Below are 27,798 nucleotides of genomic sequence, written 5' to 3' on the forward strand. Positions count from 1 at the left end.
CGTGAGGCGGTCGCCTCACGGAGCCCATCGCCGCGGCCATTGGCGGGGCGCGGGTGGCGCTGCTATGGCGCTCTCAGCGGCGCCCCTCAAGGTCTGCATCGTGGGCTCGGGGAACTGGTGAGTGCGGCCCCGGCCTGACCTTCCCTGCGGCTGTGCCTGCCCGGGCCCTGCTGTCGCTTCCCGCGCAGCGCCGTCGTGCCCCTGGCCCGCAGACGGAGGGTTTCGCGCCGTGGCCGCGCTTTCCTCAGGGGTGGCGGCGGTGAGGTCAGCCGTGCCCCGGAGGCGACGGCCCCGGTGCTGGTGGTGAAACACGGTGTCGCCGGCAGCTACCAGCAGGGCTTGGTCTGTGGCGGGCTTTTGGGCGCACTTATGCCGTACGGGTGGGCTTCTCCAGCCCTCGGTCTCCCTCGGAGGCAGAGGTACTGCCCTGAAGTAAACGGAGGGAGAAGCGGCAGAATCGAGCACCCTGTTTTGGCGTGCTTGTAGGCACCCGTCTGTTCTGTGAAGAAGTTATTTTAGGATATTTTTAACCTGGTATTTGTTGTGTGGTTTGTCCGATGTCAGGTGGCGTAGACATTAAAGATGCTGAACGTTTTTTTAATTATTTTTCAGCAGGTCATTGCTAACTAAGCGCTGCCTGTAGGGCTTCTGTAACAAGTCCGCTTCTCTCCAGAAGTGCTGTTCGGGGTTTCCTATGTTAGCTGTTTTCCAAGGTAGTTTAAAGAAGAGTTACGAGACGCCTAGGTTATTTGAAATACCTTTGCTTTTTCAAATTGATTATGCTGAGGCACACTGAAGGCTTGAGACAAGGTTTTATTGCTGCATCTATCACTAGTTTATAATTAGACTTAAATAAACTTACTGTTGTGTCCACCGAAAGTAATAGATTTACTAATCATTCTCCAAGAGGAGTATCATGTTAATAATCCTTTGTCTTGCTTCTTCAATTTCTCTGCCATTCCTGATCACTGTTTTTACCCCGAGTCCTTATTTACAATGAATAAGTTACCTTTATATAATACAGTGTAGTTATCTTCACAGTTTGTCACTTCAATTACTAATGCTAAGCATACATTATTTCCTGATAACATTGTTTTTTAAGACATTAAATCTAAAATCAGGGGAGTTTGGTATAGAGCAAGGTACTACATTTTATTAAACAAAACTTACCAGTCTTTTGTCAAGGTGATCTTAGACTTGTTGCTCACCTGCTGCCCACTCCGTGCAATTGGCTTTTGGTGTTGTTTTGCATAGTTAAAAATATCAGCAACTGCCAAGTTGTGGTTTTCTTTGTGATGGCTTGTTGAGGGAATGGCTGACATTTCAGTGCAGCATTTCTTCCTCTCCTTGCACTAGCTTGTAAGATGAACAGGGAGATACTGTGCATTGCAATATATGTCAGAAAGAAATTATGCAGTTAGACCTATCTATCTTTTAGGAGTATTGTTGCTGTTTTTCCATACTTGAAATCTAGCAAAAAAGTTTTACAGAAGTTTGACTGCATTTATATTTGATTCACTGTGAAACACACTTGCAGAAGCAAAGGTAGATATTACCTACTAGCAATAACCACCTGCATATATATTTTGTTTTCACCTCATTGGATCAGTTTAATAACAAGAAAAGCTCCTGCCTAATGGGATGGATATTTGGGTGGCAAAATGCCCATATCTGCGATGCTGAGAGAAAGAGATAACGCTATTACTGGGCATCAGCTTTTTTCTTTCTTTTGGGGGATAAATGTATTCAAATGACTGATAGCTTATTTCATATGTGATAGCAGTGTGGCAGGTTTTTTTGTGGCAGGAAAGCAGAAACCAAAGTAATCAGAAATCTTAAATTGCAAATGGTTTGATGTGCAACAGCTCTCCCATCTCTGCCCCCCCCCCCCCCCAAATTTTTTTAAAAAAAAAAAAAAAAAAAAAAAAAAGAAAAAGAAAAAGTCAAACAATAATTCTTGGAGAGAGAGGTGATTTCTTCCTCAAAGTCCAAGGGGTGACAAACACCAAACCCTGACTGCAAAGGGCACTGTGATTCAATAATATATGCAACCATTGAACTAAATAGGACTTAATTTGAATTGTGTACCTGTGTGCATGTAAGTGCTTTTTGAACTGGGGCCTGTGGTCCTAAAGTGGAAGCATTTAATGCTCAAAATCAGGTAAACAGAAAGAAATTGAAGCATTTATATACATCTTATCATTGATATTTTGGGGTTATATATTTTTGAAGCCTGAATTACAGGAGTGCATGACTGGTGTTGCCTAAATTGTAAGCATGTAAGTGGTTGAACTGAGTGAGGTTTGGCATTAGCAGTTTGGAGACTGTGGGGTTTTGGGGTTCTGTGTGAGATGATTCTGTCCCACAAGTGCCAGTAACTGTACAGACGTCCTTGCCTTCTCACAGCCCTTAAACCTATGTCCAGGACAAGAAAAAAACACTGAAGGAACTTGGCACAACAGTGACCATTTAGAAGGGTTGAACCAGTCACCTTTGATGATAAACTACTTCCAGTCAGACTTGTTTGGTCGGTTTGCTAGCCGGAACGTCACCTTAACAATGAAGTTGACTTGGCAAGGGTCACTCGACACCTGATTGGAAGATCATGGGGTGGGACAGATGGCTTGCAAGACACCGAAGAGCAGGAGCTGTGCTTTTTGCTGGCCTTGCCCATTTAGGGTTGCTCAGCTGGTGGATAAGTGATTGTATTAGGATCTTTAACATAGGGGATAAAATCGGCTTTCTTGAACGTGAAGAGAGTACACCTGGGGAATATGCCTTGGAGCCTCAGGATTCAAGGGCAGTACCCAGGTTCAGTTAAAACACTACAGATGCTGCCTCGGACACGTACTATAGCCTGCTCTTCTGATAACACTTCCAGGGCAGGTTAACAAGGTGTGCACAGCCAGAATTTATCCCCGTCTGTTTTGCTAGAACCAGTTGTTAATTAGTCTGATTGCCCAACTTGAACAGAAACTGTAGAGTTTGGGAAGAGGTGGGAAGTTATCGGGGCGGAGGGGTTCATACAGCTAGGAACTTGCTGTAGAAAAATGGGAGGTAAAACTTGTGGCTTAACTGAGGTGATTTTATAGGGACAAGTGGTAGAGCTAGAGTTAATGACATTATTTGCACTTGCATATTGTGACCTCCACTGATGCTGGTATCATGGCAAGTTTAGGAGTTTCTGGGTTTTGTGCTTTACTTTTAAAGTGATGAGGGGAAAGCAGACCAACTGTGATACTTTGTCTCCTGCCCTTCACTGTTGCAGTGTGTGTGATCTTGCTCGGTGAGTGTCAGATACACTTATTTAACACTTCTGAAGAACTGTATGTGATTGTATTTGGGCGTACGTTTGATACTCATTGCAAGGAAAAGAACTGCTGTTTGGCATGCAACTACCTTGTATTACTTGAATAGCATTAACCATCCCTCAGAGGATGTCAGGGTTAAGGTTTATGAGGGAATCTTTCACTATGTTTTTTCTTGTGTGAGCTGCTGCAGGCACCAAGTCTTGCAACCTAGCTCACACTAGAACTGTTATTGCTAAGAATAAATTGGCAAGAATTCCCGTTCCTTTGCCTTGCGATGTGTCAGGAGTGTATGAGACGAGCCAGACATTCCAAGTAAATTATTTCAGAGTACACACTGAGGAGTGGTAGGGCACATAAGAGAAGGGCTTGCTTGTTGGATTAACAGGTGTGGGGAGCTGGTATTTCACCTTGCATAGAGCAATCTTAGACTCGGTGTCAGTTGTTTGACCTTGCTTAATTCAGTCCTGCAATAGTTGTTGCAACATAACAGGAAATGAGGAAGGAGAGAAGCCAGTCAGGAGAATCTTCTTGAATTCAGGAACTAAGATTAGGCAAATCTTCACTTTTTTTTCAGCCTTTGAATGTTGTATTAAAAAGACAGCTAAGGCATTTAAGTGTTAAATAGTAATAGAATTAATGTCTTGCTCAAGTAGTACATGCTGCCAAACTTTATGCTGGCAAACTGTTTGAAAATCCCAGTCGGACAGTTGCTGAATCAGTTATTTCTGTCTTTCTCTATCAACACTAAGCACACAGAATGTGTAGTGAAGTTCAAAACTGAAGACAGTGATTTACCAGGATCCAGACTTTGTATATAAATCTACTAGCACAGTAGTAAATGTGCTTTTGTTGAAGGAACTCAAAGCATTTTGAGGAACACATACCTGTGTTGTGTCGAATGTGACTCATACTGTTTGTGTGGATCTGAAATTTGGGGGTTGAGCTGGTGAGTTGTCTACCATTGCAGTGGAAACCACTCTGCATGCATGCAGATCTAGAATACGAGCTTGATGAGAGGTGGCTGACAGTTGTGGCTTCTGTATCACCTCCTGAACCCAGGGGAATTTGTAGCGTGTGAAGGGCTATTAGAGAAATAAATTCCAGTCTTTTAAGACATACAGTTTTATGGTTTAACTGAAGAAGGTATAGTTAAGATACTATAATTTTTTTTGCCACTACTTAGAAAGTGACCTTAGGCCTGTGATAGTACACATCTTTAATATAGCACAATGAGTTGTGCCATTTTAAAAGCTCTCGGAGCAGAATGAATCTATTTGGTTTAGTCGCCAGCTATCAGTTTATTACAAGCAATGTCCATAATAAATTTAGGGGAGTGTGTGAGTATAACTAGATTTGCAAAGTTAGCGTTCTGACCTCCTAATAAAGTGTGCAGTTTCCACACACACGTAAGCCTGAGATAGGTGACTGTGTATTTTTTTTGCATCTTTCTAAATTTTTTTTTTTGTCTGCTTAGTAGGTTATCAGTAATTATGAAGCTGCTTTCTTGTCCCAGGAAAGGAAGTTAGGTTAACAGGCTTTATGAAATGGCACCTTTTTCTTCCATGTAGCATTCAGGCTAGGAATGGAAGGGAAGGTTGCATTTGTTCCTCTTCTTGTATGTAGCTTCACTAATTCTGATTAATTTAATTGCTTCTTAGAGATTTGGGTAGTAAAATTGATCACCGTCCTACAGGTTTCACTGTGTGCTGTTCTTGGGGAGAAAATGAGGCTAACAGTAGTGGAATTGTCTGCCTGCAAATTCAGAGGATGCCATTGCAATAGTTAATTTCTGTGAAGTTGGCAGCATAACCATAAAGCTTACAGCTCATGCAAGACATAAATGCTTCTTGGCTTTAAATGTATATCAGTATTGTACAGCAATTGATGGGTCAGTCAGCTTAGCAAAGAAAGCTTTCCGTTTCTTAAAGGTGGAAATGATCCATTTTTAAAAATTGAGTATGTCACTTTTACTACTGCTTTGAAGATATAATCCATTTGATTTGTGGAAATACAGCCCAAATTCTCACTGGATAGCCAATAAGCAGACAAAATAAGTAGGGACGTTTTCAGTAAATGCTTCAGTCCAACCTACTCTAGATACATTTGTTTGAGAGAAAGCAGCAGTGTGAATGACTGGTGTATTTTTCCACTTGTTTTACTAGATCAAAAATGCTACATAGTACCTGGTCCAATAACCTGTGAATTTCTCTTTATTTTAAAGACAGTCTCTTTCTTCTAGAGCAAAATCATAATTTTTTTAGAATATTTTTGTTTTCTTTCCTGCAGGGGTTCTGCGGTTGCCAAAATAATAGGCGGTAATGTAAAAAAATTGCAAAAGTTTGCTTCCACAGTGAAGATGTGGGTCTTCGAGGAGAACGTTAATGGGAGAAAACTGACAGATATCATAAATAGTGAACATGAAAATGTAAAATATCTCCCCGGATACAAGCTGCCAGATAACGTGGTAAGGCTTGGAAGCTAAATTCTAGTTATGGAGCAGAGGGAATATTGCTCATGCTGTGAATGGAGGTAGAAACTTGTTTTGTTAACAACTTTAGGGTTTGTAATATTTCAAACTGTATGCTATTTTACTGATGAGATCAGAGATTTGAACAAGTAAAATTATGCAATTATGGAGGTAGGTAAATCCAATTCACTGTGCTCTCTTTTTTTTTTTTTCTTTTTTTTTGGTTTCACTGTTGTCTTTATGTTACTTTAGCTTCTGTATAGGGAAGTAAATGTGAAAACGAGGGCAAGATTAACAGCTCTGACCATACCTATTTAAAAAAAAATTTGGCCTCAACTTTGGAAGGGAGCTGGCTGGTCAGTGAGAATTGAAGGGATTTCAAGTAGTCTGAAGCTCTTAGAAAGTATTACAGCATGAGAGCTAGAGTATTTCTCAAGTGAACTGCAAGCCATTTGCAGTTTATCTGGTTCTCAGTTGCATTTCAACTATGTGCAGTCAGATCAGCATGTTAGATGTAGCATTGCCAGGGCAGAAGAGTGGGATTCCACATCTGTTCTGTGTTAGTGTAACATGGTGGTGGGTGGGCAGGTGGTGACTCTTGCCCCAAAAACATTATAGGAAGAGACTGGAGCAGCTGACAATTCAGTAGAGATTTTGGGCAGGAAAAACATGAATTGCTGTGCATTGCAGTTTTCTCTTTAACAGTGATGCTGAAATCCCATTTCCCTAGCCTTCAGCAAGTGTGGTGTTTCTGCTGTCCACTTCCTGCTCGTTCAAGTTTGTTCTCTTTATCAGTAGGTCGAGCTTATTGCTACGTTTTAAACCCCAGTGTTATTTTAAGATGGTCATCAAGTGTTAGGAAAAGTGGAGTCTGGCAAGTGACTTCAAAGTAGATCACCTTCTTAAAGGGTGAACAAAATCTGTGAGTACAGAGAAAGAGAATATAAATTAGTAGATGTAAGAGGCCTGGAGAAGAAATTTGAGTGTGTAAGGAACTAAGTAAAGACACTACTTTTCTGCATGCAATCATTTATCAAAAATTGAGATTATTTTGTCAAAGAGAAGGCAGCTTCTTATTTTATATTTTCTAACTCAAAGTACTCGTTTGAATGTTACGGAACATTTTGAATTTTCATTGCACCAACCATGCTGGTGGCTGTGAAGATGCCCCTTTCAAGACATAAAATAGCTTGTTTGAAAGCTTAAATTCTTTTGCTTTTCTGGGAAGTTTGTTACTTCTTATTTTCAATGATGAAGCACAGTAGTTTGTAGCATTCAGTATAAGACCAAAATGTGCTTTTACTTACCAGATAACACTTGTGTGTAGTGTTAATTTTAAGAAGTTATGTGGCCTTTCTCTTCCATAACTACACAGGTTGCTGTCCCAAACCTTAATGAAGCCGTACAGGATGCAGACTTGCTGGTTTTTGTCATTCCTCATCAGTTCATTCATAAAGTCTGCGACGAAATCACAGGACGAATACCCAAGAAAGCGCTCGGTATAACTCTCATAAAGGTATAATAAATACTATTCATTAATAACTGAGAATGTGTCATGGGATCTTCTAAAAAAGTGGCTTGATATTTTGATATGAAAAGTCTCTTTGCATTATTCACTTGATTGTTCCATTAAACCTTCTAGATGTAAGATTGGAATTTGTCTCAGTCATTAGTGGATTGTTACACGGTGTTTTACTTTAGGCTAGCGCTTGCAGGAAGAGGAAAATGAGGCTGTTCACAAGACTTTTAAAAAGAAAGAGGGAGTGAATAGGTTTTGCACCACCAAGCTTTCCAGTCTTTTATTTGTTGTTTCCAAACGCATCATTAGATGAACAGAGCACAAGCATAATGCTTTGATTGTTAACACACATCCCACATGCTGAGTTGATCATTTTAAGAACTGCTGAGAGAATTGCATGTGACTGAGAGGATAGTGCTCTTGTTCATGTCAAATATTATGTTGCAACAAGAGAGTCTGTTCAGCATGGCCCAAAAAGACAGTTCGAGCATAGGAAATAGGAGGGGGAGAGGTGTAGGAAGTGTCTCACTGGAGTGTTTGTAGTTTTGGTGGCAGGAGAATTTTTAAATGTGGATGGGCTCCCCCCCCCCCCCCCCCCCGACCTTGTGTTTAGCTGCAAAGAATAAGCTATTCCCACGAGGTTTGGAAGATTCTGGTTTGTTGTTGCTTTGTACTTAGTTGACAGTAGGCCATTTTCTCAGCACATTTTGCCATGTTTACTGTCACTTCTGGAAAATGATACGTCTATGGATCTGTGCTTAAAAAGAACAAAACCTCCCTATCACTATTTACTGCAAGCTTGTCTCTTTAGTTTGGCTAACTAAGCCCATCAAATCTGTATTGTTTTGTCAGTGCTGACCTGGTATATTGCCGAGATGTATGAAAAAGCAATGCTTCCCAGGTGCACTTGCTGCATTTTGTAGAAAAACTTTTCATATTGTAGAAGGATAAAATAAGGCAGTGTTAAAAGAGCTGAATGCATAGCATCACAATCACACAGCTGTCGTAGATGCCCTTAAGTTTATTGCTTTGAAGTTGTCTGTTTATGCTTCTTTCTTCTGTAAGCTCAAGATAGACTTTTCTTCTTTAATTTGCTAAATGTGATTTATGTTCTCATGTCCTTAGTGATAGGAATAACTCTAATGAAATCGGTGGAGTAAATGAGGATTTATGTCAACATATCTGAAGTCAGAGTCTGGGCCTATAGTCTCTTGGGATTATTGCTCTGGGTATTGATTACCAGTGCTTTAATGGAGTGTTGATTAATAGCTATGTTTAAAAAAAAAAAGAAAAAGGAGGGGGGAGTACTCATCTTCTTAAATTAACAAAAACAAAAACAAAACACCTCCAAACCCCAAACAAACAAAAAAAACCACAACAAAACAAAAAGCCCATGCATAGTGTAGTGTAAGTAAAATAGTGACACCTGCCATGCAAAGCAGAGTTGATTAATAGGCAGCTTCCCACTGTCACGTTGCAACACTGCATCAGTAGGAAGTCTTTCGAAAGAAATGGTGTGAGGCCCCTTTTAATTTATTTGCGGGAGAATGCAAAGTACATGTTAACTTTTATGAAAAGGCATAACTGTGTGTTATTAAAAGTATCATTTAAGAAGAAAGGGCAGAGTTTTAACACAACAATGAAACTAAGTAGAGGCAGGAATGCATTCTTTCCTCTACTTTTGCAGCTTCTTTATGCATGCTGTTTTCATCAAAGTCATATTTTTAGTGGTCTCATTATGCTCAATACTAATGCTATTAAAGTGGCTTGTGTTGACTTTGGCGGTGAAAGTGCAGTCCTGCTCTGAAAAATATCATTAGTGGGATGTCTTGTTTCTGTGCTTTCTAAATTGCCTGGCAAGTTAGCAGTGTGTCATCTTTTAGTCTTTTTTTTCTTTTTCTTTTTTTGACAGTCTAATCTTCAAGCAGAGCCTAACGTCTGATAATAAAACTGAGTCTTTGTGAAATAAAGATATTTGTCTGCTGGTTAATCTGTGTTCCCATTGAAACATTTGCAGTTGTGTTGCTTTACATAAGTTCTGATCACTGATGTCTATGAAAACCTAACAAATCATTGTGTGGGTGTCAGGGGAGGAACCGTATACAACTTAACGATGCGGTACAGCAGTGAGCACAGGAAGCAGGATAGGTGGAGGTTACTCAAAATGCTCTTCAGGCAGCCTCAACATCAATCTCATTTTCATCTACCTATATACAGGCCCCAGGGATTGCTCTGGCAAGCATGTCAGGACGCAAGCGATAAAACCACAGAATCGGACTTGCATTGCCTGGGGATCATTGCTGCCCAGTGGAAATTCCCGTGTTTGAGCCTTCGTTTTTGGGGGAGGGAGGGGTGTTTGTTTTTTCTCCTGTCATCTAGTCATTCAGTATTGGATTTAACTCTACAAGAAACAGGTGCAGCTCTCCTTGACTTTGTCAGAAGTTGCATCTGTTTCATAGCAGGGTTGAATTTGGCACCTAAGCCGCTCTGATCTCCTTTCACTTGGGTGAATAGTTGTTGTGTACATATTCACATTTTTGGAGTTGTTCCCAATGTGTGCAAGCTTTTCTGTTTATTAATTGCCTCCTTAGGAGGAGGGGCCTTACAGTTATTTTGTGGGGACATTTTTGACACTGTGAGGGAAAAATACAACATGTATATGTGTGCTTGCTTTCAGATTCTTTCTATATGGCTCATTAAAGATGAGAAAGCAGAGTTGTGCATCAAGTGATACAAATTGAAAAATAATGCAGAAATGCAAGCACTGTTGTCTGTAGTTTAATTGGCTGGGTTTATGCAGTCATATCTGCATGTCTTTTGATTGTACCATGTTATTTAAGGAATAGCACCTCTGATCTGTGGAAATGCAAGTTACTGCCTGCCTGAAATGTCACTACCAGCAACATATAAGTGTGTGTGTATATATATGTGTATCTGAAAGTGGCAGAGGATCATTAAGTCATAATTCAAAATTACCAATCCCCAAAAGTACCAAATCCCCAACATTAAAAATAGTACGGTATAAAAGGTGGTATACTGTGGGAAAGAAAGACCGTTTCAGTACCTTGTTTGCCATGCCCCTGTTCTAAAAACTCAAAAGGAGTCTGCATTTAGCAGGCTAGGAGAAAAGGGTTTTGTGAGAAGAAAGTGGTCTCATTTGGAGTTCTTGGTTCAGGCAATTCAGAGTACCAGATTCTCTCCTCCATTGCATCATTAATCTCTGGGGTCATCTTTTCTAAGGTCCTATTTCTGCCCCTACTTTCACGCTTTGTAAAGAGTGTATCATAAATACAGATTAAAAATATCCTTAAAAGTTAAATTATTCTCAGTTGTTCAGCTTTCTACATATCTGTGAACAGCTGTTCCATTTGTAGTAGTATTCAAAATGATTAAACTGGGTTTGTACTAGTAAACTGTTGTTGGTATTATACACAAGGGAATCTGTCTCTGATATTTCAGTTCAGATACCTCTTCACAAAACAAGTTATTAGGATGCAATTTTGTGAGTTTTGGTGCAATTTCAAATCCAAGTGCAGGCCTGATTCACAACTGATGGATTGGTGATGCTTCACTGGTTTTAGTAAGGATACACTGATAATAAGCAGCTGAGATTCTGAACTAACAAAGCTGAATATTCAGCACTTCTTAGAATCAGGTCTTCGAGCATGGAATAAAAACTGTTACCATCATCTAGAGTTTAGTCCTAATTCTTAAGGTGCTACCTCCTATGAAAAGAAGACAGCTTGGAGAGGTCACAACAGTGGCAGAAGTTTCACTGGTAGCAAGTCTGTCATCTTCAGTCTCTATCTGAATAGGCCTTGTTGCAGTTCTCACCTGTGGACAAGACTAATTGTGATGTGCTTTCTTCTCTACTGTGTCTAATGAATGACTTTTTAGTAATTCCATTTGGTGTTGGCTGCAGGGAATAGATGAAGGCCCGGAGGGACTCAAACTGATCTCTGACATTATTCGAGAGAAGATGGGAATAGACATCAGTGTGCTGATGGGAGCTAACATTGCCAATGAGGTGGCAGCAGAGAAATTCTGTGAAACCACAATAGGTACTGTTCCAAGTAATAAGAATGTTTAAAACATTCTCCTGTCCTCACAGTTGCACACCAAATAGCTCAAATTTTATTGTTTTCAACATTAGCTGGCTGTTACCAGAAACTGTTGGGTTCTTCTTATTTTAATGTTGAATTTCCTAGAATGTTTATACTTCCAAAAGTACTAGGACCATACCAGGAATAGAGGGAGAGGGAGGAGTGCAATTTTACCTAGTCTCACGAGGGTTGTGACCTTAGCAGGTGAAATACTAAGCATGCTTTTTGTCACCCTCCACATAACAAACTGCTTTATTTTATTATGTGCTTAAGATTTTTTTTTGTGTCTACATGGCTTTATATGGATAAATGATTATATATTCTGTACTCCAGCTCAGATGTTATGGTCACAGATGGTACCTTTATGCATGTTTGGGTTGTGTTTTGGTTTTTTTTTTAAGGTATCAATATCTTATTTTAATCTCTCAATTAGTTCCCCCAAAAGCTAGACATGGTTTTTGTTCTGTGTTGATGTCTGCACACCTTTACAGCACAGAGATGTGCCTAGTCTTGGATTTCACAGTGTCTAGATAGGCGTGTGTGTGTCATACACAGGTAGTCATATATAATAGCACAGAGTTCATGTTATTTTTTTCAGTGTTAATTTTTACAGTTTAGTGCATTTTTAGCTTTGTAACCTCTCATTAACAGCTTTTGCATTGAACTTATTTTTGAATGGTTGAATTACCTCTTAGTGCTTAGAAACATTTGTCAGTGGCAGCATGCTCAATTAATAAAACATCCTTGACATACCTTTATCAGTAGGTATTTTTCTGGAATGCAGGCTTTAAAAATAATTGGTAGAATTGCACCTGATATTTTTTTAATTCACTTTTGTTTTATTATTAACTGTTCTTTTTAAAGAGAATGATATGGAAAAAAAGAGTATGGAGACTTAGTGGAATTGTTATTTAGAATCTGTTGCTGAGTAGACAATGAATTATGAAGAAGCCCAGAGTAACTCAGTGCAGAGCTTTTAAGTGTGATGTAGACATGTCCTTAGTCACTTAAAACAGGAGTCTGTTTAGGACGAAGACAGAACCACCTTATCTCTGCTTTTAAGTATTTTGGCTTGCACAGGAAAGGCTAAATAACACCCAAATAAATTATTCATTTTTTAGCCTTCTTTCTCTCTCTCTCAACAGGCAGCAAAATCTTGGAAAATGGCCTTCTCTTCAAAGAACTCCTGCAGACTCCAAACTTCCGAATAACTGTAGTAGACGACGCAGATACAGTTGAGCTTTGTGGTGCTCTGAAGGTAAGATTAACAGGCTGCAGTTGGTACATAGATGGAACGGTGATCCTTGTAGAAAAAAGAGGGTATTTTCATTTAAAGAATTAGGTTTATTGTGCTTTATATAATATATAAAACTGCTACATAACATTTCCGGAAGAACGAGATGGGAAATTAGGGAGCAGCATGTTCTGATAGTTGGCTTTTAGACCCTTGTCTCACCATCTCCCAAGTTCTCTTTCTACATCTTTCACTTAGCTTACATGCAGTCATGAAACAAGTGTTGATTTCATCTAACTGGTCAACATATTTCTAAACCCATTTTAGTTCCCTTTTTCTTTTTGCAACAGCGTGTTCACAAAAAGAAAGGGAGAAAGAAATTGGCATTAATCCTTTGTGTCTGTTGACAAAACTATTCCCCTCTTCATTGACTTACACAATGTGAGCACTCTTATGTTTTATATTTTGTGGACATACACTGCGTAAGGTTTGTGTGGATAACCACATACAGAAATGACCCAAATAGGAAAAAAGTTATTTCGGACAGTTACTCATCTGGAATTTTTTTGGTAACAAAATTGATGCTGACAGGAAGCAAAGGCTAGCTTAAACATTCTTATTGCTGTTTTTTTTCAGGTTAATTTACAGGCCATTTGTGAAAGGAAGGCATTAGTCACTTGGCGCCCTGGCCAATAGTACTGTAGTTCACGTTGTGTGATATCTATCATGGAAGCATTTCTGATGGGTGTAGTGGTTTAGTAGATAATTTGGCTTTTTTATTTTTTATGTTTTGGATAATTATTTTGTATTGCTTTGTTGTCTCTTTTGAAATTATGTGTAAACTACACCATTGACCTGCAAAGCTACCAAGCCAATGAATGATGTCTTTAAGCTAAGGAGTTCTGATTCCTGCTCAGTGGGAAGTAAATTGATAGCTATAATAACATAATTTTTGGCATACTGGTTTTCTTGGTAATTTTGTCTAGAGAGCTGTCACACTGGAAGTCCTGAGAAGGAAGAGGTCATGGGTCTGTGCACTGGGCTAACGGGATACGCTTTGGTGTAACATGCTTTGGAGTTACTGTATTTATAGCAATTTCTCAAGATTGTGGAGCTCATAATTTGGCTCCACAGCCATTGCTTTAAAATGCTGTGGTGATGTGGAAGGTTAGCAGGAGAGAAATCCCTGTGTATAGACCTATGAAATTAGTCAAAGAGTTTTACAGATTTATTTTTCTTTGAAATCTGCTCAGCCTGATGTTTTCTGGCTAGCTTAAGTCCTTGCTTGATAGAGGAGTTCTGTCCCAGATAATTTTTACTGCAGACAAATCTCATGAAAGGGTGCTAGAGATGAGCGTGCCCATCAAACTGAGCAGCTAGTCAGCAGACACTGAAACTCCGCTGTAAAGGTCCAAGTGAGGCAAGATACCAATATCTCTTTGGAAGTGCAGAAGAATTTAAATAAATTGTTGTTCTTGACCTGGAAAGATACTGAGGTGAAACTTGTGTATTTTCTTTGTAGCCTTGTTTTGTTCCTCCCCCCCTGCTTCATTATTCATCATGCATCCTCCAGACTGAACTCTCTAGTTGCATTTCTAAAAAGCTGTATATATTCTGTACGCTCTGGTCATTTGGTTTTGATTGCAGTACATTTTGTTAACTGAGTTGAGACTTCCAAAGAAATGCATGGTATGAGCTCCAAACAAAAAGCGAATTAAGGATAGATTAACTTGTTTAAAAATACTATGGATTTCTTGCCTGATTAAAAGGCTTGAACTGGTATAAAGTGGCATAGATCAGTCATGCTAATATAGGTGATGTTTTTTAAACAAACAACTCTTCCTTAATCCAAAAGAAAATTTTATTAAAATTGTATTTTTAAAAGTAATTTTTCATTTAAAACCCTTTCTTGTTTAATCCTAAATCTTGTGCTGACAGCACGTAAATCTTAATCCCAAGAAAATTTTATTAAAATTGTATTTTTAAAAGTAATTTTTCATTTAAAACCCTTTCTTGTTTAATCCTAAATCTTGTGCTGACAGCACGTAAATAATTTCCTGAGCTGTTTTTAAATCGAACGTTGCAAAATTTTGTTAATGCATTGGGAACATATATGCCTCTGAAAGAAATTGAAGCAGCTAAAATTAAAGAGATGGGTATGTTTTTATTGCAAAGCAAAATGCAAAGCTCAGATGTGAATAGTGAAAGGTAAACTTGAGGTTTTTTCTTAGAAATTGTACATTCTTATTAGGAGAATTGTTTGCTAAGTGTAACAACAAGCATTTTGCTTTTTTATGATTAATTTGATAATCTTTGTAATAAAAAATGTGAAAAATGAATCTTTTCATGTGATTGTTTTTAGGGAAAAATCTAAAGTGTAGGTTCTGTCAGCTGACAGTTACTTTATTAAACTTGGAAAGTTACTTCATGAAGAAATAGTAAAAGTTAGCATTATTTAATTTGCTGGAAGGAGGAAATTCCTGTTTCAGAAGATGGCAGTGTCGTGTTGTGTGAAGAGATGGGTGTAAAAAGAGGGGTTCTACTCTCTTTCTATAGCAGTGCCAATTCAAAATGTCAGCAGTGTCACTGCAAACTACGGCTTAGAGGACAGAAGTAAGCAGGCACACGTGCCAGTCCAGACTGTCTTTTTGGATGTGGAAATAGTAAAAGCAACTCCTGTATTGGTATGTAAAGGATGAGAAATACTACACTATGAGAAATAGTATATTCTCCCAGCTTCTGCATTTTTCTATAAATACCAGCTTGGGAAAAGGACACTTTTCTGGTATTTCTGGCATAATAGACTAGATCTTGTTAAAAGTCTAAACTTACCTTGCTCTTCATTTCTGCAAGCCTTTCTAAGCAGGGAAGATTTTCAATGTGGATGGTTGCCTAAAGGTTGGGAAAAAATACAGAAGGGTAACAGAGAGTGCTCTGAGCACAGCTTTCCCTTACAATAATGATAATTTTGGGTTTGAAATTTGTTTTTTGAAGCATATTTGAATTCGGACTGTAATAATAGGTATTGCAGCTGGGTGATCATGAAAGAACGTGCTTGATTGCTATTTATATACATATATATGCCTATATGTATTGAACATTCACTTCACTTACTGTATTTATTTTTTGTGACAGTGGGCTGATGGAGATGGACTGAAGTATAGAAATCAGTGCAGTGAAACTGCAGTCTTGCATCAGCTTGGAGACTGGCTAAATAGGCAATGGCAGTCACTTTACAAAATCTGATGATACTGAGGAAGAACAGCTGTCTACAATAACTTAATTGGCTGTAGGAACAAAAGTGCTTGGCATGTTCTTTTCTATCAGGATATTTTTCTTTTGAGGACTGAAGCACATTTCACATTTATTTGTTGACCTTTTCTAAGGGTTGATGTCAGAAATTAACAAACTTCAGATTTGGATAGTTCAGTTTCAAGGTGTCCAGTTGGCTTTACAGGCAGCCTGACCCAAGGCCACCTACAAGTTCCAGCTGCCATGTGCCAGACAATGAAGGGGCCTTCCTAGGAGGTGCTTAAAGGTTATGACACCACTGTAAGAGTAGTATGTGCAGCTACGCATACATATGGATGTGCTCCTGGATGCTGATGGATGTGATGCTGCACAGTGGCATAGACCCAAGGTCATCACCTCTGAGGTGTCCTTAGAGTCCTTACTGCCTGTGCCAGTGTGTGGTCTTACAATCCAACAGCACAGACATGAGGCAAGGCTGAGCTGGTGTATGAACCTAGTAGCATACTTGAGAGGCGATATAAACGTTGGTAGCTGCATTCTTGGGTGTAAACTGTACTGGAATCACTTACCCAGTGCAGCAGTGGGGAGGGAAGGAGAAGTGAGAATCTAATCTCTGGATATGGCAAAATGGCCATGCTCCAGCTGGCTGATATATTTGTTCAGGGATCTGGAGAGTTAAACTCCTTCAAGTGGCAGCAGCCAAGGACTGAGACAGAGGTGACAGTTACTGTAGGAAGGAGAAGGAGCAGCAGCTGTCGTTGCCTTTCAGGTTGCTTCATGCCCATCTCTAAATTTTATGGCTCCAGCTTAGCCTTAAGCAAAGAAGAAGTATAATGATGATTTATTGTTTACCAGGTTATGTAACCCAGCATTATTACGTACAAAGGTGGTCCTGCAAAGTGTGTTTATGGCAGTCACTGTTGGATAGTTGGTCTAGGTACTGTAGAAGTTGATTGTGGTAATTACTCTTTCCTGAGATTAAGTGGAAATGAAATCCATTATTTACATTCAAGTTTGCTAGGAGCAAGCAAGCAGTTTATGCTTAACCTCTCTGACAATCCTGCTAATACAGTCTTTGATTTGTTGAGTCTTCATTTGACCTCTCTCAGCCATGATGTGAAGCAAGGAGCTTCTCCAAGTTCACGTGTAAGTAAGGAGGAAAGCAGGCTGTGCTGAGCTGTGACACTACCTCAAGGAAGGCTGGATGTCCCAGGTGAATTAACATTTCTGCTTAGTTCTCTAATGATCCATTTAATTATGGAGAGGTAATGGTTGCCTCAGAAATGGCTTCTGAAGCTGTCTTCATGACCACTCCACAAACTTACTGTAAACAGAGTAGGACTGTAAGTTGGATGTTTCCGAGCACTGACTGTGTAAGAGAACAATCTGTCAGCAAAGTCTGCAGTCTTGTTAACCTTGGTTCCTTGGTCATCTATTGACCTTGCATTTGTGACCTCTGGCATGTTTGCAGCAGGTCATGTGCAACTAAAAGACACTTTCTCTCATTTGCTCTGACACATCCTGTGAGCACTGCATGGCATCAACATTTCTTTTCTGGAGTATAGCTTCACTATCCCGGTGATAAAATAACAGTCCAGTCCTTGCTCATGTTCTAGAATGACTAGGACTAGGACTAATGCCAGCTTCTGGATACCAGACCAGCTAAAGACTCACCTGTTAGTGCAAAGTGTTTTAGTAGCTTAAAACCATATGCAATATAAAAACACCCTATGCATCTTGCTTACAGGATGCATGCTTTAATGTAAAAAGCTGTTAATGCCAAGATGGGGAAAATGTTTTTCCTCAAGCCTGAAGTGGTTTTGAGAGCTCTCAGTCTCTCAGGCCAAGAGGAACGCTGTGTTGCAGTCATTTTGGGGTTGTTGTGACAGTATTTTTGAACCTTTGGAACAACAGGTTTGTCTCTAGGCTAAAGTCGTCCTTGCTTACTTTGCTCTCAGACCCCCATGTTGTGTATGCAAATGCAGTCAGTCTTTGAGCTCATGGAAACGTGGGCTCTCTCCTCTTGCACAAATGTATACCCACTGCATTTGCAGGAACTCTTGTAACTTCAGGTGTAGGCTTTGGCAGTGGCAGTGTTCAGGATCGACCGTATCAGATACAGAAAGCTGGTTTGGCTGGGTAGGTATGCGATTCTCCCCCCACCCCAGTCTGCTGCTCAGAGGATCGCTATAGTGCTAGTGACGTTAGGCTCTTGTGTGTTACTTTGTGTTTTGCTTACGCATCTTCCTGAAACAAACTTGACTTAGTGCCTGCACCCAGAGATTTCAAGTACCAAGCTGCCTGTTTTGGTCTTGTCTTGGACAGAAAGATGACTCAGTCTCAAGTTTTGTGAGATTTTTTTTGTTGTTGTTGTTTTGTCTTTAAAAGGAGTGGCTTGTGTTTCAGTGAGGTGTAACTTTCAATGTGGTATAATTCAGTTCTCTATAGAAGTATTAGACACGAGAGAGTTGTCATAGATTCTTAAAGGATTTAAATGAAACCAGATAGCAGAGCTTGTAAATTCATAGTTGTGGCCTGAGGGTTATGTAGACCAGGGTATAACAGTCTCCTAAGTGTGGGGGTGTGTTCTAGAACATAACCAGTTGTCTTGTTTCCTCATTATTTGCAAACTATGTGTAAGAACATAAAATGGGGACATTGTACAAACAAGGAGCTTAGTGTTTCAGAGTTAGACTCACAACTTCTCTTCTTCCCTACCCCATTTCCTCAGAAGTAACTAGTTTTGGTATTACTTGCTTAAAACAATATTTCTGTTGCTCCAAAGACAAACATTGCAAAATAGACAACAAAATACCGTAGGCCAAATAATATGGTAAGTTATGATCAGGTAGGCTGCTTCAAAGTGGAAAGGAAAGTCAAAGCAGGCAAAGTTGGAGGGAAGGCGAAGCTTTAGTATTGGAGTGTTCAAGAAGAACATGGAAAAAGCCCAGAGGTTGTTCAAAAATGTTTTTGTTTTTAGCTGAGTGCTAAACACTTGCAGACTTAATTTATGTGCAAATTCCATTTAAATGGATTATCCTGTCTGAAAACTTCTTAAATACGTGTTTGACTTCCTCTTGCTTTGCCACCAAATGAACAAATATTGGAAGTCAGTCTGGGAGAGGCGTCCAATGAAAACATACCTTGACTGAATCATCACAGCCAAGATTTAAACCAGGATGATCTAAAGCACCAGCTTTAAAAGTCTGATCATCTTTTGCTGCTTCAGGTCTGATGCTGAGATATGTCTGCAATTTTTAAAGTCACCTTTAGACCTCAGCTAGCTGCTCAAAAAGCAATGACTCATCTTCTGACCTCATTTGATTGAAAGTCACCTAGACATGACTGGCCACGCAGCACTGCAGCTGCCTGCGGTTTTTGGTTCTTACAGTTCAAAAAACAAAACAAAACCAGCTGTTAATCTGCTTGTTGTTTTCATTAGCAACTTCTGACTGTTGCTGTTTCTTCAGCAACAGGTAAAGTTGGTTTGGTGGTTTGGGTTTTTTTTCCCTGCATCAGGTGCCATAATGTTGGTTCTCCTGTGGTCTCTGTTGAGGTTGCTGTTGTTGCATGCAGAAAGGTATTACTACATCTATTGCTTCCTTGTTTGCTTTATCAGTACGTCAGAATTCCATTTCTTTTGGAGTGTTTTGGGTTTTGGTAGGGGTTTGGGGTTTTTTTTGGTAGGGGCAAACTAACCATGGCTAGTCTCTGACTCCCAGGCCAGAAAATAGCTTTCATAGTCACTTCACTCAAACATGTCTCAACTAATCTCTATGTTTGTAAACCAAAGAAGGGACTGTATAGCTGATTGTTCACAAAGAAACAGTACATTCTTTGTAGAAGGCTGTCACCAGGTCCAAGGAAAAAAAAAACAAACCCAACATTTTTTGCTTAGGAAAGGTCTTCCTGTGTGATGAACCTTCTGGAAATCCTTGATTAACTATTACTGATATAGGAACTCTGCAAGCTCTGCATACTTAAAAGGGCTGAATACGATTAGCTTGGCTGAATTTGGTCCCTTAGCATATCAACATGGAAGTCAATAAATGTTTCTTAGATTCAGTATTACTTTAATCATAAAGAAAATATGTGGATAAAAGGGCTGTGGGATGTCAGTCTAGCTTTACCCCTACCTCAGGGCAGGAACAGCTCAATCTAGATAAAACCTTGTTTGGGTGTGGTGTAACCTGCTTGTTCTTGAAGATAGTCAATAATAATAGCTCCACAGCCTCCGGGGCAACTTGTTCCAGAGCTTTAACTTGGAAATACTTAGTAAGGTAAGACTTGTAATCTCTTTTTTTTTTTTTTAAAGGTTATCCCATAAACCCCAAAACCAAAAAAACCCAAAACAACAACCTAGTCTTCCATTAATAAAGTATTTGCAGTTCTTAGGGACATCTGCATTCTGTCTTTTGGTGTCTTCTAGGATTCTGTAAGCAATAATTGACTCATTTCCCATTTGTTTTTCTCTTCTAATTAGAATATAGTGGCAGTAGGAGCTGGGTTTTGTGATGGCCTTTGCTGCGGTGACAATACCAAAGCTGCCGTTATTCGCCTTGGCCTAATGGAGATGATTGCCTTTGCCAGAATTTTTTGCAAAGGACAGGTGTCTACTGCCACTTTCCTGGAGAGCTGTGGAGTTGCTGATCTCATCACAACATGTTACGGTGGCCGGAATCGACGTGTAGCAGAAGCATTCGTTAAAACTGGAAAGGTACCTTATTCACAATGGGTGAAATCCATTGTTGCAAGTACTAGCACTCCTGGTTTGTTGGAGTATTAGTACAATTATCTGAGACATGCTAGCTGTACTGAGTGAGTACCCTTCTCTTTCCTCTCATTTTTGAGTCTGTTACAAGGTTAGAATGAGTGTAAAGGTGTTAAAAGGAAGGGTGATTAAAAAAAAAAAAGCTGGAGGGATAACGTGTTGGGAGATGCAGATTTAAGAAGGAGAATATTTGCAAACAAGAATATAGGAGAATATTATATATGCTTACTGAAGTACACTTTTGAGAAAGGAAGAACCCTCAGTAACATCTTGCTTTTTCCATCCAGATGATGTTGTCAGGCTTATGAAAATTTTATCATAGCTCTCCTTTTCTTCCTTCCCTCCCCCCTGTTGTTTAGTCTATTGAAGAACTGGAGCAAGAAATGTTGAATGGTCAGAAACTGCAAGGACCACAGACTTCTGCAGAAGTGTATCGCATCCTCAAGCAGAAAGGAATGCTGGAAAAGTAAGAACAGATAAAGCAAGTTCCACGTACCCCTTTTTTATCTCCATAACTCTTTTTGCATTTTTAGTCTTGATATCGTCATGAAGGTAATAGCTACTCTTATTACAGTGATTTTCTTTTTGGCTTAATCCCCAGTTAAAAATCACAGAGAGAAGTGAATAAAACCTCAAAATAATATTTCTTTAGATAGAGCTAATAGTGTGACATTAAATTTGTGAATGCCCTTCTGTTTACAGAATGTATTATTGCCTCCTGCTATCATAGAAAAGCATAGCAGAGTGTGTTTTAACATGTGAAAAGAATAAAATACATGAAAATAGAAGCTGAGCTTCCTAAAGAGACTTGTGAAGAGGCTCTACAGCTCAATTCGTAGTAGTAAATTCATTGCTTATCTCCAAGGAGAGGATCTTTGTTATTAAGGATCTGTATAGCTGATCAGCTGAATAGAGTGTCTGCTTCTATCCACGTGTATTCTAGCTTAGAAACCGCAGTTCTCTTTCCTAACGTGACTTCCAGTTTGCTGTAGGATAAAACCTGCCATCTGCTTGTGTAGGTCAGTTTTTCTTTTGTGGTATGAAATTAAGCAGGCTGTCCTGGCTTGTTCATTTGTATTCAAGTCAGAACATGTATGATTCCTAAAGCCACATACACAGTTGTCCCCTTATGAGATTAAGGGATGCATTATCTCTATCTGTTCCTGTTTGTAGAGGAGGCAAAATCAGAAAATAAATGACTGCCAGTCAGAAGACCAAGCCTTGTTATTTTTTCTTCCAAAGCAGTTTTTAAAGGCTAGTTTTAATGGATCAGCTGCATTAAGTTGCTTATTTTTTAACATTATCTTTGGGAGTAAGGCACCTAAGTCTGTTTCTACAGTGTACAGTAATTAAGCTAACTGCAGAAAAAAAAACTAATTAAAATGTTGGCTTCAGTCTTTGCTGTTTATGATTCCCTAAATGAGACTGGATGCTGTGTTTGGGGTGGTTTTTTTTGGTTGTTTTTTTTTTCCCCTGTTCTATCTTACAACAAATAGAGTGCATTATAGAAGACTTTGGATTGTGTTTTTAATGAAAGATATGAAAACAGAGAGTTGCTAATTTCTGTTTGGTATACCAACATGTATGTGTCAGTTCTTCATAAAAGGTCGCATTCAACAAGACTTTTGAAAGCAACTTTCAAAGTGTTTTTCGAAAACTCTCTTGCTACTGCTTTAAAACATAAAACACAGTAAAACAGCCATGGTTTCAAAGTGAAGAGGTAAGAGTCTAGTAAGAGTAAATTTTCATACTCTCATCCTACAGAAAGAGTCCCAAGGCTACGCAGAAATATGCAAAAGTCAAAGTTCAGTAGAAGAGCTTTGGTAGCAGGGTTGATGCCTATTTATATTTACAGTGCAATTAGTCTTTTCATTTCAACAGTTGTAGAACTAGCCCTCTTAATGTGCTCAGACATAAGATGCATTTGGAGTTTGCTGGCCATGAGCCTGCAGTCAGCCTTGATTCTGCTTTCCTCGTGTGAAGTGTGGCAGACCTGCGCGCAGCAGAGTAATGCTCTCTGAGATAAACAGCAAGACTTGGGTATCAAGATGTGGTTTGTAGTAGTGGTAGTACTTCTCTGAGAAGTAACTGCTGGTACTGTATCTAAAGCTGTGTGAAACTTGATTTTGCTTCAGAAGGTTCACATGTCTTGTGGCTGCCTCTAGTAAAATCTTACATAGGCATAACAAATTTTATTTTAGTGCCTACATTTAAGTTTTTACGGTAAAAGCAAATTCAGTCCCCCCGGCCCAATATATTATACAAAATGAGTGATAAGTGAGGCATGTTACACATTTGCATTTATTACACTTTTTTTCTGCATATTTCCTAGTAAGGGTTTTGCAACCTAAACAGTGTAGCATTGGATTTGAAAGAGCAGCTATGTGGCTATATGCTAATTTTGGTTCCACCGATGCAATAAAAACAAAAATCAATCCAGCTGGATTGACATGAGGTGGTTTTTGCTATTGCTGCTGTTTCTGTCCCACAAAAATAAACCAAAAGAAATGGACGTGCATTCATAGCAGGACATTAAAATCTTTCAGATAATTCAAAATGTAGCATTTCAGTTTTAAGCACTTGTAATAAAAGCCATAGAAACAATGGACTAAATTCACAAGCATGTCCACTCCCCCACTTTTTTCCCCCAGTAATGCAAAGTATTGCATTCAGCCAAGTACAGATCTTGTATCTGCCCCTGAGAATGCAGTAGTCACCATGCTGTAATGGTAGTCCTGAATGGCTCATGGCTTCTCTTGTGACCTCTGGTTCACTTTGAGGAGTCTAGTTCAGAGCTATGTAGTGATACCAGAGTTACCTCAGTATAACACGTGCTAGCAGAGTGCATGGGCAAGCATATACGGTGCTCAGGACTGGTGGGGGGTTCTGCTCAATGCTGCATTTCTGCATTACAGATAAACTTTAGAGTGACTGATGGGGGCCACTTTCCTGAGGAGAAAGTCCTAGTCCAGATGTACTCTGAATCGCTCAGAAATTAACTATTTCACCGTCTCCAATGCTCCTTATTTTTTATTTCAGTCAAAATAACGTAGTGTGTTTGGTCAAAATTTATCAATATAAAAAGCCACACTGAAATGGCATATTTATTCTGGTGAACAGATAATTAATCCCTAAAATTCACCAGGCTTTGTATGAAAATGGGACTTGTCTGACTGTCACTGTCTAGGATGGACAGAAAGCAAATATAAATTTCTGTAAAGCATCTTGGCTGTAACAAGCTTTCAGATTATCAGAGAAGCCTGAATAATTTAGCGGTTGTTGGAAATGTGGCCAATTTAAAAAAGAAAAAAAGAGGAGATAGAATTTAGTGTTTCAAAATCCACATTTAATTTTGGACTCTTATTAAAAACTTGACCTTCAGTTTCTTCTTGAGTCTCTTTGTGTCATATTCTGCAATTGTATTATCAAATTATTGCTCAGAGATAATGCGTAACTGATGTGCCAGTCATCCTTTTTAACCATAGATGAGTACTGCTGTAAGAATGTCAAGGAAAAATGCGAGTGTTTTTAATTTTTTAGATCACTTAATGGTTGTGCCATACATAATGAATGTTGCAGACTCCATTATAGCTAGCTAGGCTTCTGAGAGTGACTCATTTTAGAGATGCACGCAGGTTCTGTATTTATCCAGTGCTTTTCAGTCTGGTGTTAGCGCTTGACAAATTGAAAGAAATTGATTTTTCAGTCTCTCTCTTTCTCCTCCCTCTCCTCACCCCATTTTATTTCTTTCATTTAAGAAAATGTTACAGAATAAACTTAGGCTGCATTTGCTTTCCCCACCCTGTTTCCTCAGGTTTCCACTGTTCACTGCTGTGTATCGAATCTGCTATGAAGGGAAGCCTGTCAGAGAGATGATATCCTGCCTTCAAAGTCATCCGGAGCACATATAAAATCAATCAGGCCATCGTACTAATGCAGCTTTCTGCCTTTCAAATTTATATCTGGGTTCAAGTGGATGTATCATTAAGCGTCGTTCAAAGCTGCTCACTAGGCAACAGTAACAACATGAATGTCTCTGAATGGGTATTGGTTTTTGTTTTACAGCCTAGTTTGACATAGCATGCAGTGTTGGCTTGGTGATTGTCATTTTACTGGCTAAAATAAAACTGTTTTAAGATGCGCAATGCAAAAGTTGCACTACATATCTAGTGTATATACACAAGTGTACTTCGTGTGTGTTCCTACACCGTAAAACACAATGTTTTGTTGTCTCTTATTAAGGCCTAGTCCAAAATCCACTGGACACCATGGGAAGAATCCCACTGGTTTTGATGGAGACTGAATCAAGCCTGTAACCTTGAAATATTAGGAGTCTTTCTATTAGAACTTGGTTTTATTCTGCATACACATTGAAATTTTAACATTTTGCATGTTTATGATTGTATTAATTTAAGCAATATTAATGCAAAACAAGTGGTAGCAGTTATTCAGGGGGCTACAGGGATATTTTAATGAACTCTGGTGAAGAATATTTTGATTTTTGAAAGTCTTTAAAACTGTCAGACTATTTTGAAACCAATTTCTAAGTGAATTTAAAGTTTTTAATTACACTGTTTTAAATGGAATATGCTAGAGGGGGATCATTACCTCCCCTTCTATTTTTTAATCCTTGCATTTTTGTACTCCTCTGTTTCTCCCTTGCTGTTCCCAGGAGTTAGGCTCTTCTAGAATCCCATTCCCCCAAACAAGTGGGAGATGTTGACCTGGGGATTCTGAACCCTGGAGCCTAGGATCCATTTTAGTGTTGTACCTGTGGTCGTTCTTCACTGGTATTGTTTGGTGGGTGGGGAAGGATACTCTTGGGTATCCATTGCTCCAAATTGTCATGCTGTGTTTCTAGCTTAACCATCAGCTACAAAGTGTGGCACTCCACACAACACTCCAAAGAATGGGGAATTCCCTGTAGATCATGCTTGTGTTGTCAAAAGGGTTATGTGCCAGTATGCTGACTGCATTCATTTCAGTGCCTGCCAGTGACTGACACGTCAACTGGCCTGTAGCCCTGAACCAGCCTCGCCAGAGGAATGATGAATTCTGAAGTTACTCTTTCACTGGACAAAACTTTAATGGGTGCTGGATCAAGACGTTTATGACCAATCTCCCAGAAATCTTCTCAAAGCTTTTTATTCCCCAGGTATCTCAACTAGGTTTTTTTCAGGCACCTTTGCTTTATCAGGGAGGTTAATTTTATTTATTATTGGAAAACTTGTGATTTTATGGAGTTTGGGAGTGGGCTTAGCTTGGTTGGGGTGGCTTTGATTTTTTTTTTTTTTGTACGAAGGTTGATGCAAGAGAGAATAGATAAATGAAATCTGTCTTGCTTTTCTTGTATACTAAACTGTAGTTTTTTTGGTAAAATATATGCTAGGTACATAAAGAGTGGACTCATTCTTGCAGCTGGAAGACAAGGGTTAAAAGACAATTCCGCTCTGAATATCCACTCCAAGCTTCTGAGCAGTATCAGAACTGTTGTTCACTGTTCTCGGTGATGTTTTTATACCAGAAATCATCCGCACAAACCCATCCTGACGCTTTAAGTTGTCATTCAAAACTTGCTAAAACAAAGGGGATGCCTGGAAATAATTGTCATACTTGCTTAAGCAGCCTGGGTTACTCTGAAATAGGCGAGCATTGGGGCAGCTTTGTATAGACAGGAAGATGCTTCAGCTCAGGGGTACCGTTTCTTGTGCTCCTATAATGTTTTTGCATTAATTTTTGGAAGATCTCGTGAATGTCCTCAGATATTCAGGGATGTGAAAAGTTATTTTGCCTTATTTCTGATTTAGTGCTAAACATAACAGATAATGGCCAGAAGTTAAGTAATATCAGACATTTGTGGCAACTGAGGAAGGAAATCACTGGTAGAGCTGACTTGGAGTAAGCACTCTGCTTAGACAATTAACAGGATGTTTTTAAGATTGGAAGCACTAACGCACACGTGGAGCGTACACTCCTCATTACTGCATAACTTTCGGTGTGTCTGCTTATGCTTTGTCTTGTTTTTTTAAATACCAAGCTGATTGGCTTTGCCTTTATATGTGTGTATGTACATGTATATATAAACTTCTTTTTACATGCAGTATGTAGAACAGTAGCATTTTGTAAGATACATAAAGGGCTATATGAGCTAAATGTGGTAAATTAATATATATTTTAAGATGATTTCTTTATTATTCCAATACTACTTCTACCACTGAAACCCCAAAATCTTAATTGTTCTTGTTTTGTACAGAAGCCTATTCTAAGGCAAATCCAGAGAAAAGGTTTTTATGGAATTGTTTCCTCCAGTCTGTAATGATATTCTTGTTTTTTCAGACAAAAAGTGAGGTTTCAGTAACTAAAATAATTTATTTAAATTTCTATGGATACTTCACCATTTGTATTTGGTTTTTAGTGCTTGAAGACATTCAGCTTGGTGCTAGATATTTTTCCCCCACTAATATTTACTGCTCATTAAAAGAGTGTGATATGATACTGGAACTGAATGATTAGAATCCTGTTCTACAAACACTGTTTTGCCTAGTACTGAGATGGTCTTACTGAAAACATTAACCCCTGTGTAAGGTTTTTGCATACAAGGTCATAAATTTGTAACTTGTTCTTGGATTTATGAACATTAATTACTAAGGGAGGCATTATCTTCTAATGATACGTACTCTGCTTGCCCTAGACATGTGTACTGATTTTGTTTAAAGATTGTGAAAGTATACCCATTTGAAGAGTTAGTACAAATAAACATTTTTGTCTTGGGAATCACTTTGGTTTCTGTTGTCTCATTTTACATGACTTGCGATTAATATTTTATTCACTTGATGGAATGTAGGTTTTTATGGATATGGTATGTAATGATAGCAGATATGAGATTGCCATGCAAGAACTTAAATTTTAAAAAGAGCTGTTTGACATCCAGATGTCAGCATTTTCATTTTTGTCCATTAGTGAAACAATTTCAATGAAAACAGTGTCTTTGACCTCTGAAACACGTTCTTGTCTTCAGTTCCTTGAGTTGCTGGGTGAGCCACTGGAGGGCACTGGTGGGTAAGTGACCAATTCCGCTTGCTCTGAAGTTACTTTTCTTCCCATTTATTTCTGAATTTCCTTAGGTTTCTGTATGACCGCA

General features: G+C 39.0%; 1 protein-coding gene across 1 annotated transcript; it reads left to right on the forward strand.

The window, feature by feature from the left end:
- On the forward strand, positions 1-27,433 carry GPD1L (glycerol-3-phosphate dehydrogenase 1-like). The gene is made up of 8 exons (XM_009288633.2): positions 1-117; positions 5,598-5,775; positions 7,154-7,294; positions 11,220-11,358; positions 12,546-12,658; positions 20,370-20,603; positions 21,017-21,123; positions 24,472-27,433. Exons 1-8 carry the CDS (start codon positions 65-67, stop codon positions 24,566-24,568), a joined length of 1,062 nt encoding a protein of 353 aa, XP_009286908.1. The 5' UTR covers positions 1-64; the 3' UTR covers positions 24,569-27,433.
- Positions 27,434-27,798: the final 365 nt, after the last annotated feature.

Source organism: Aptenodytes forsteri, unplaced genomic scaffold, assembly GCF_000699145.1.
Source record: "Aptenodytes forsteri isolate BGI_AS27 unplaced genomic scaffold, ASM69914v1 Scaffold9, whole genome shotgun sequence".
Classification (NCBI taxonomy): domain Eukaryota; kingdom Metazoa; phylum Chordata; class Aves; order Sphenisciformes; family Spheniscidae; genus Aptenodytes; species Aptenodytes forsteri.

What these genes read in the sequence shown, in the direction of transcription:
- GPD1L (XM_009288633.2), top strand. Translation starts at nt 65, where the DNA reads ATGGCGCTCTCAGCGGCGCCCCTCAAGGTCTGCATCGTGGGCTCGGGG. An exon ending in ATCGTGGGCTCGGGGAACTG is followed by an intron (nt 118 to 5,597) that starts GTGAGTGCGGCC and finishes TCTTTCCTGCAG; the next exon opens with GGGTTCTGCGGTTGCCAAAA. An exon ending in ACAAGCTGCCAGATAACGTG is followed by an intron (nt 5,776 to 7,153) that starts GTAAGGCTTGGA and finishes ATAACTACACAG; the next exon opens with GTTGCTGTCCCAAACCTTAA.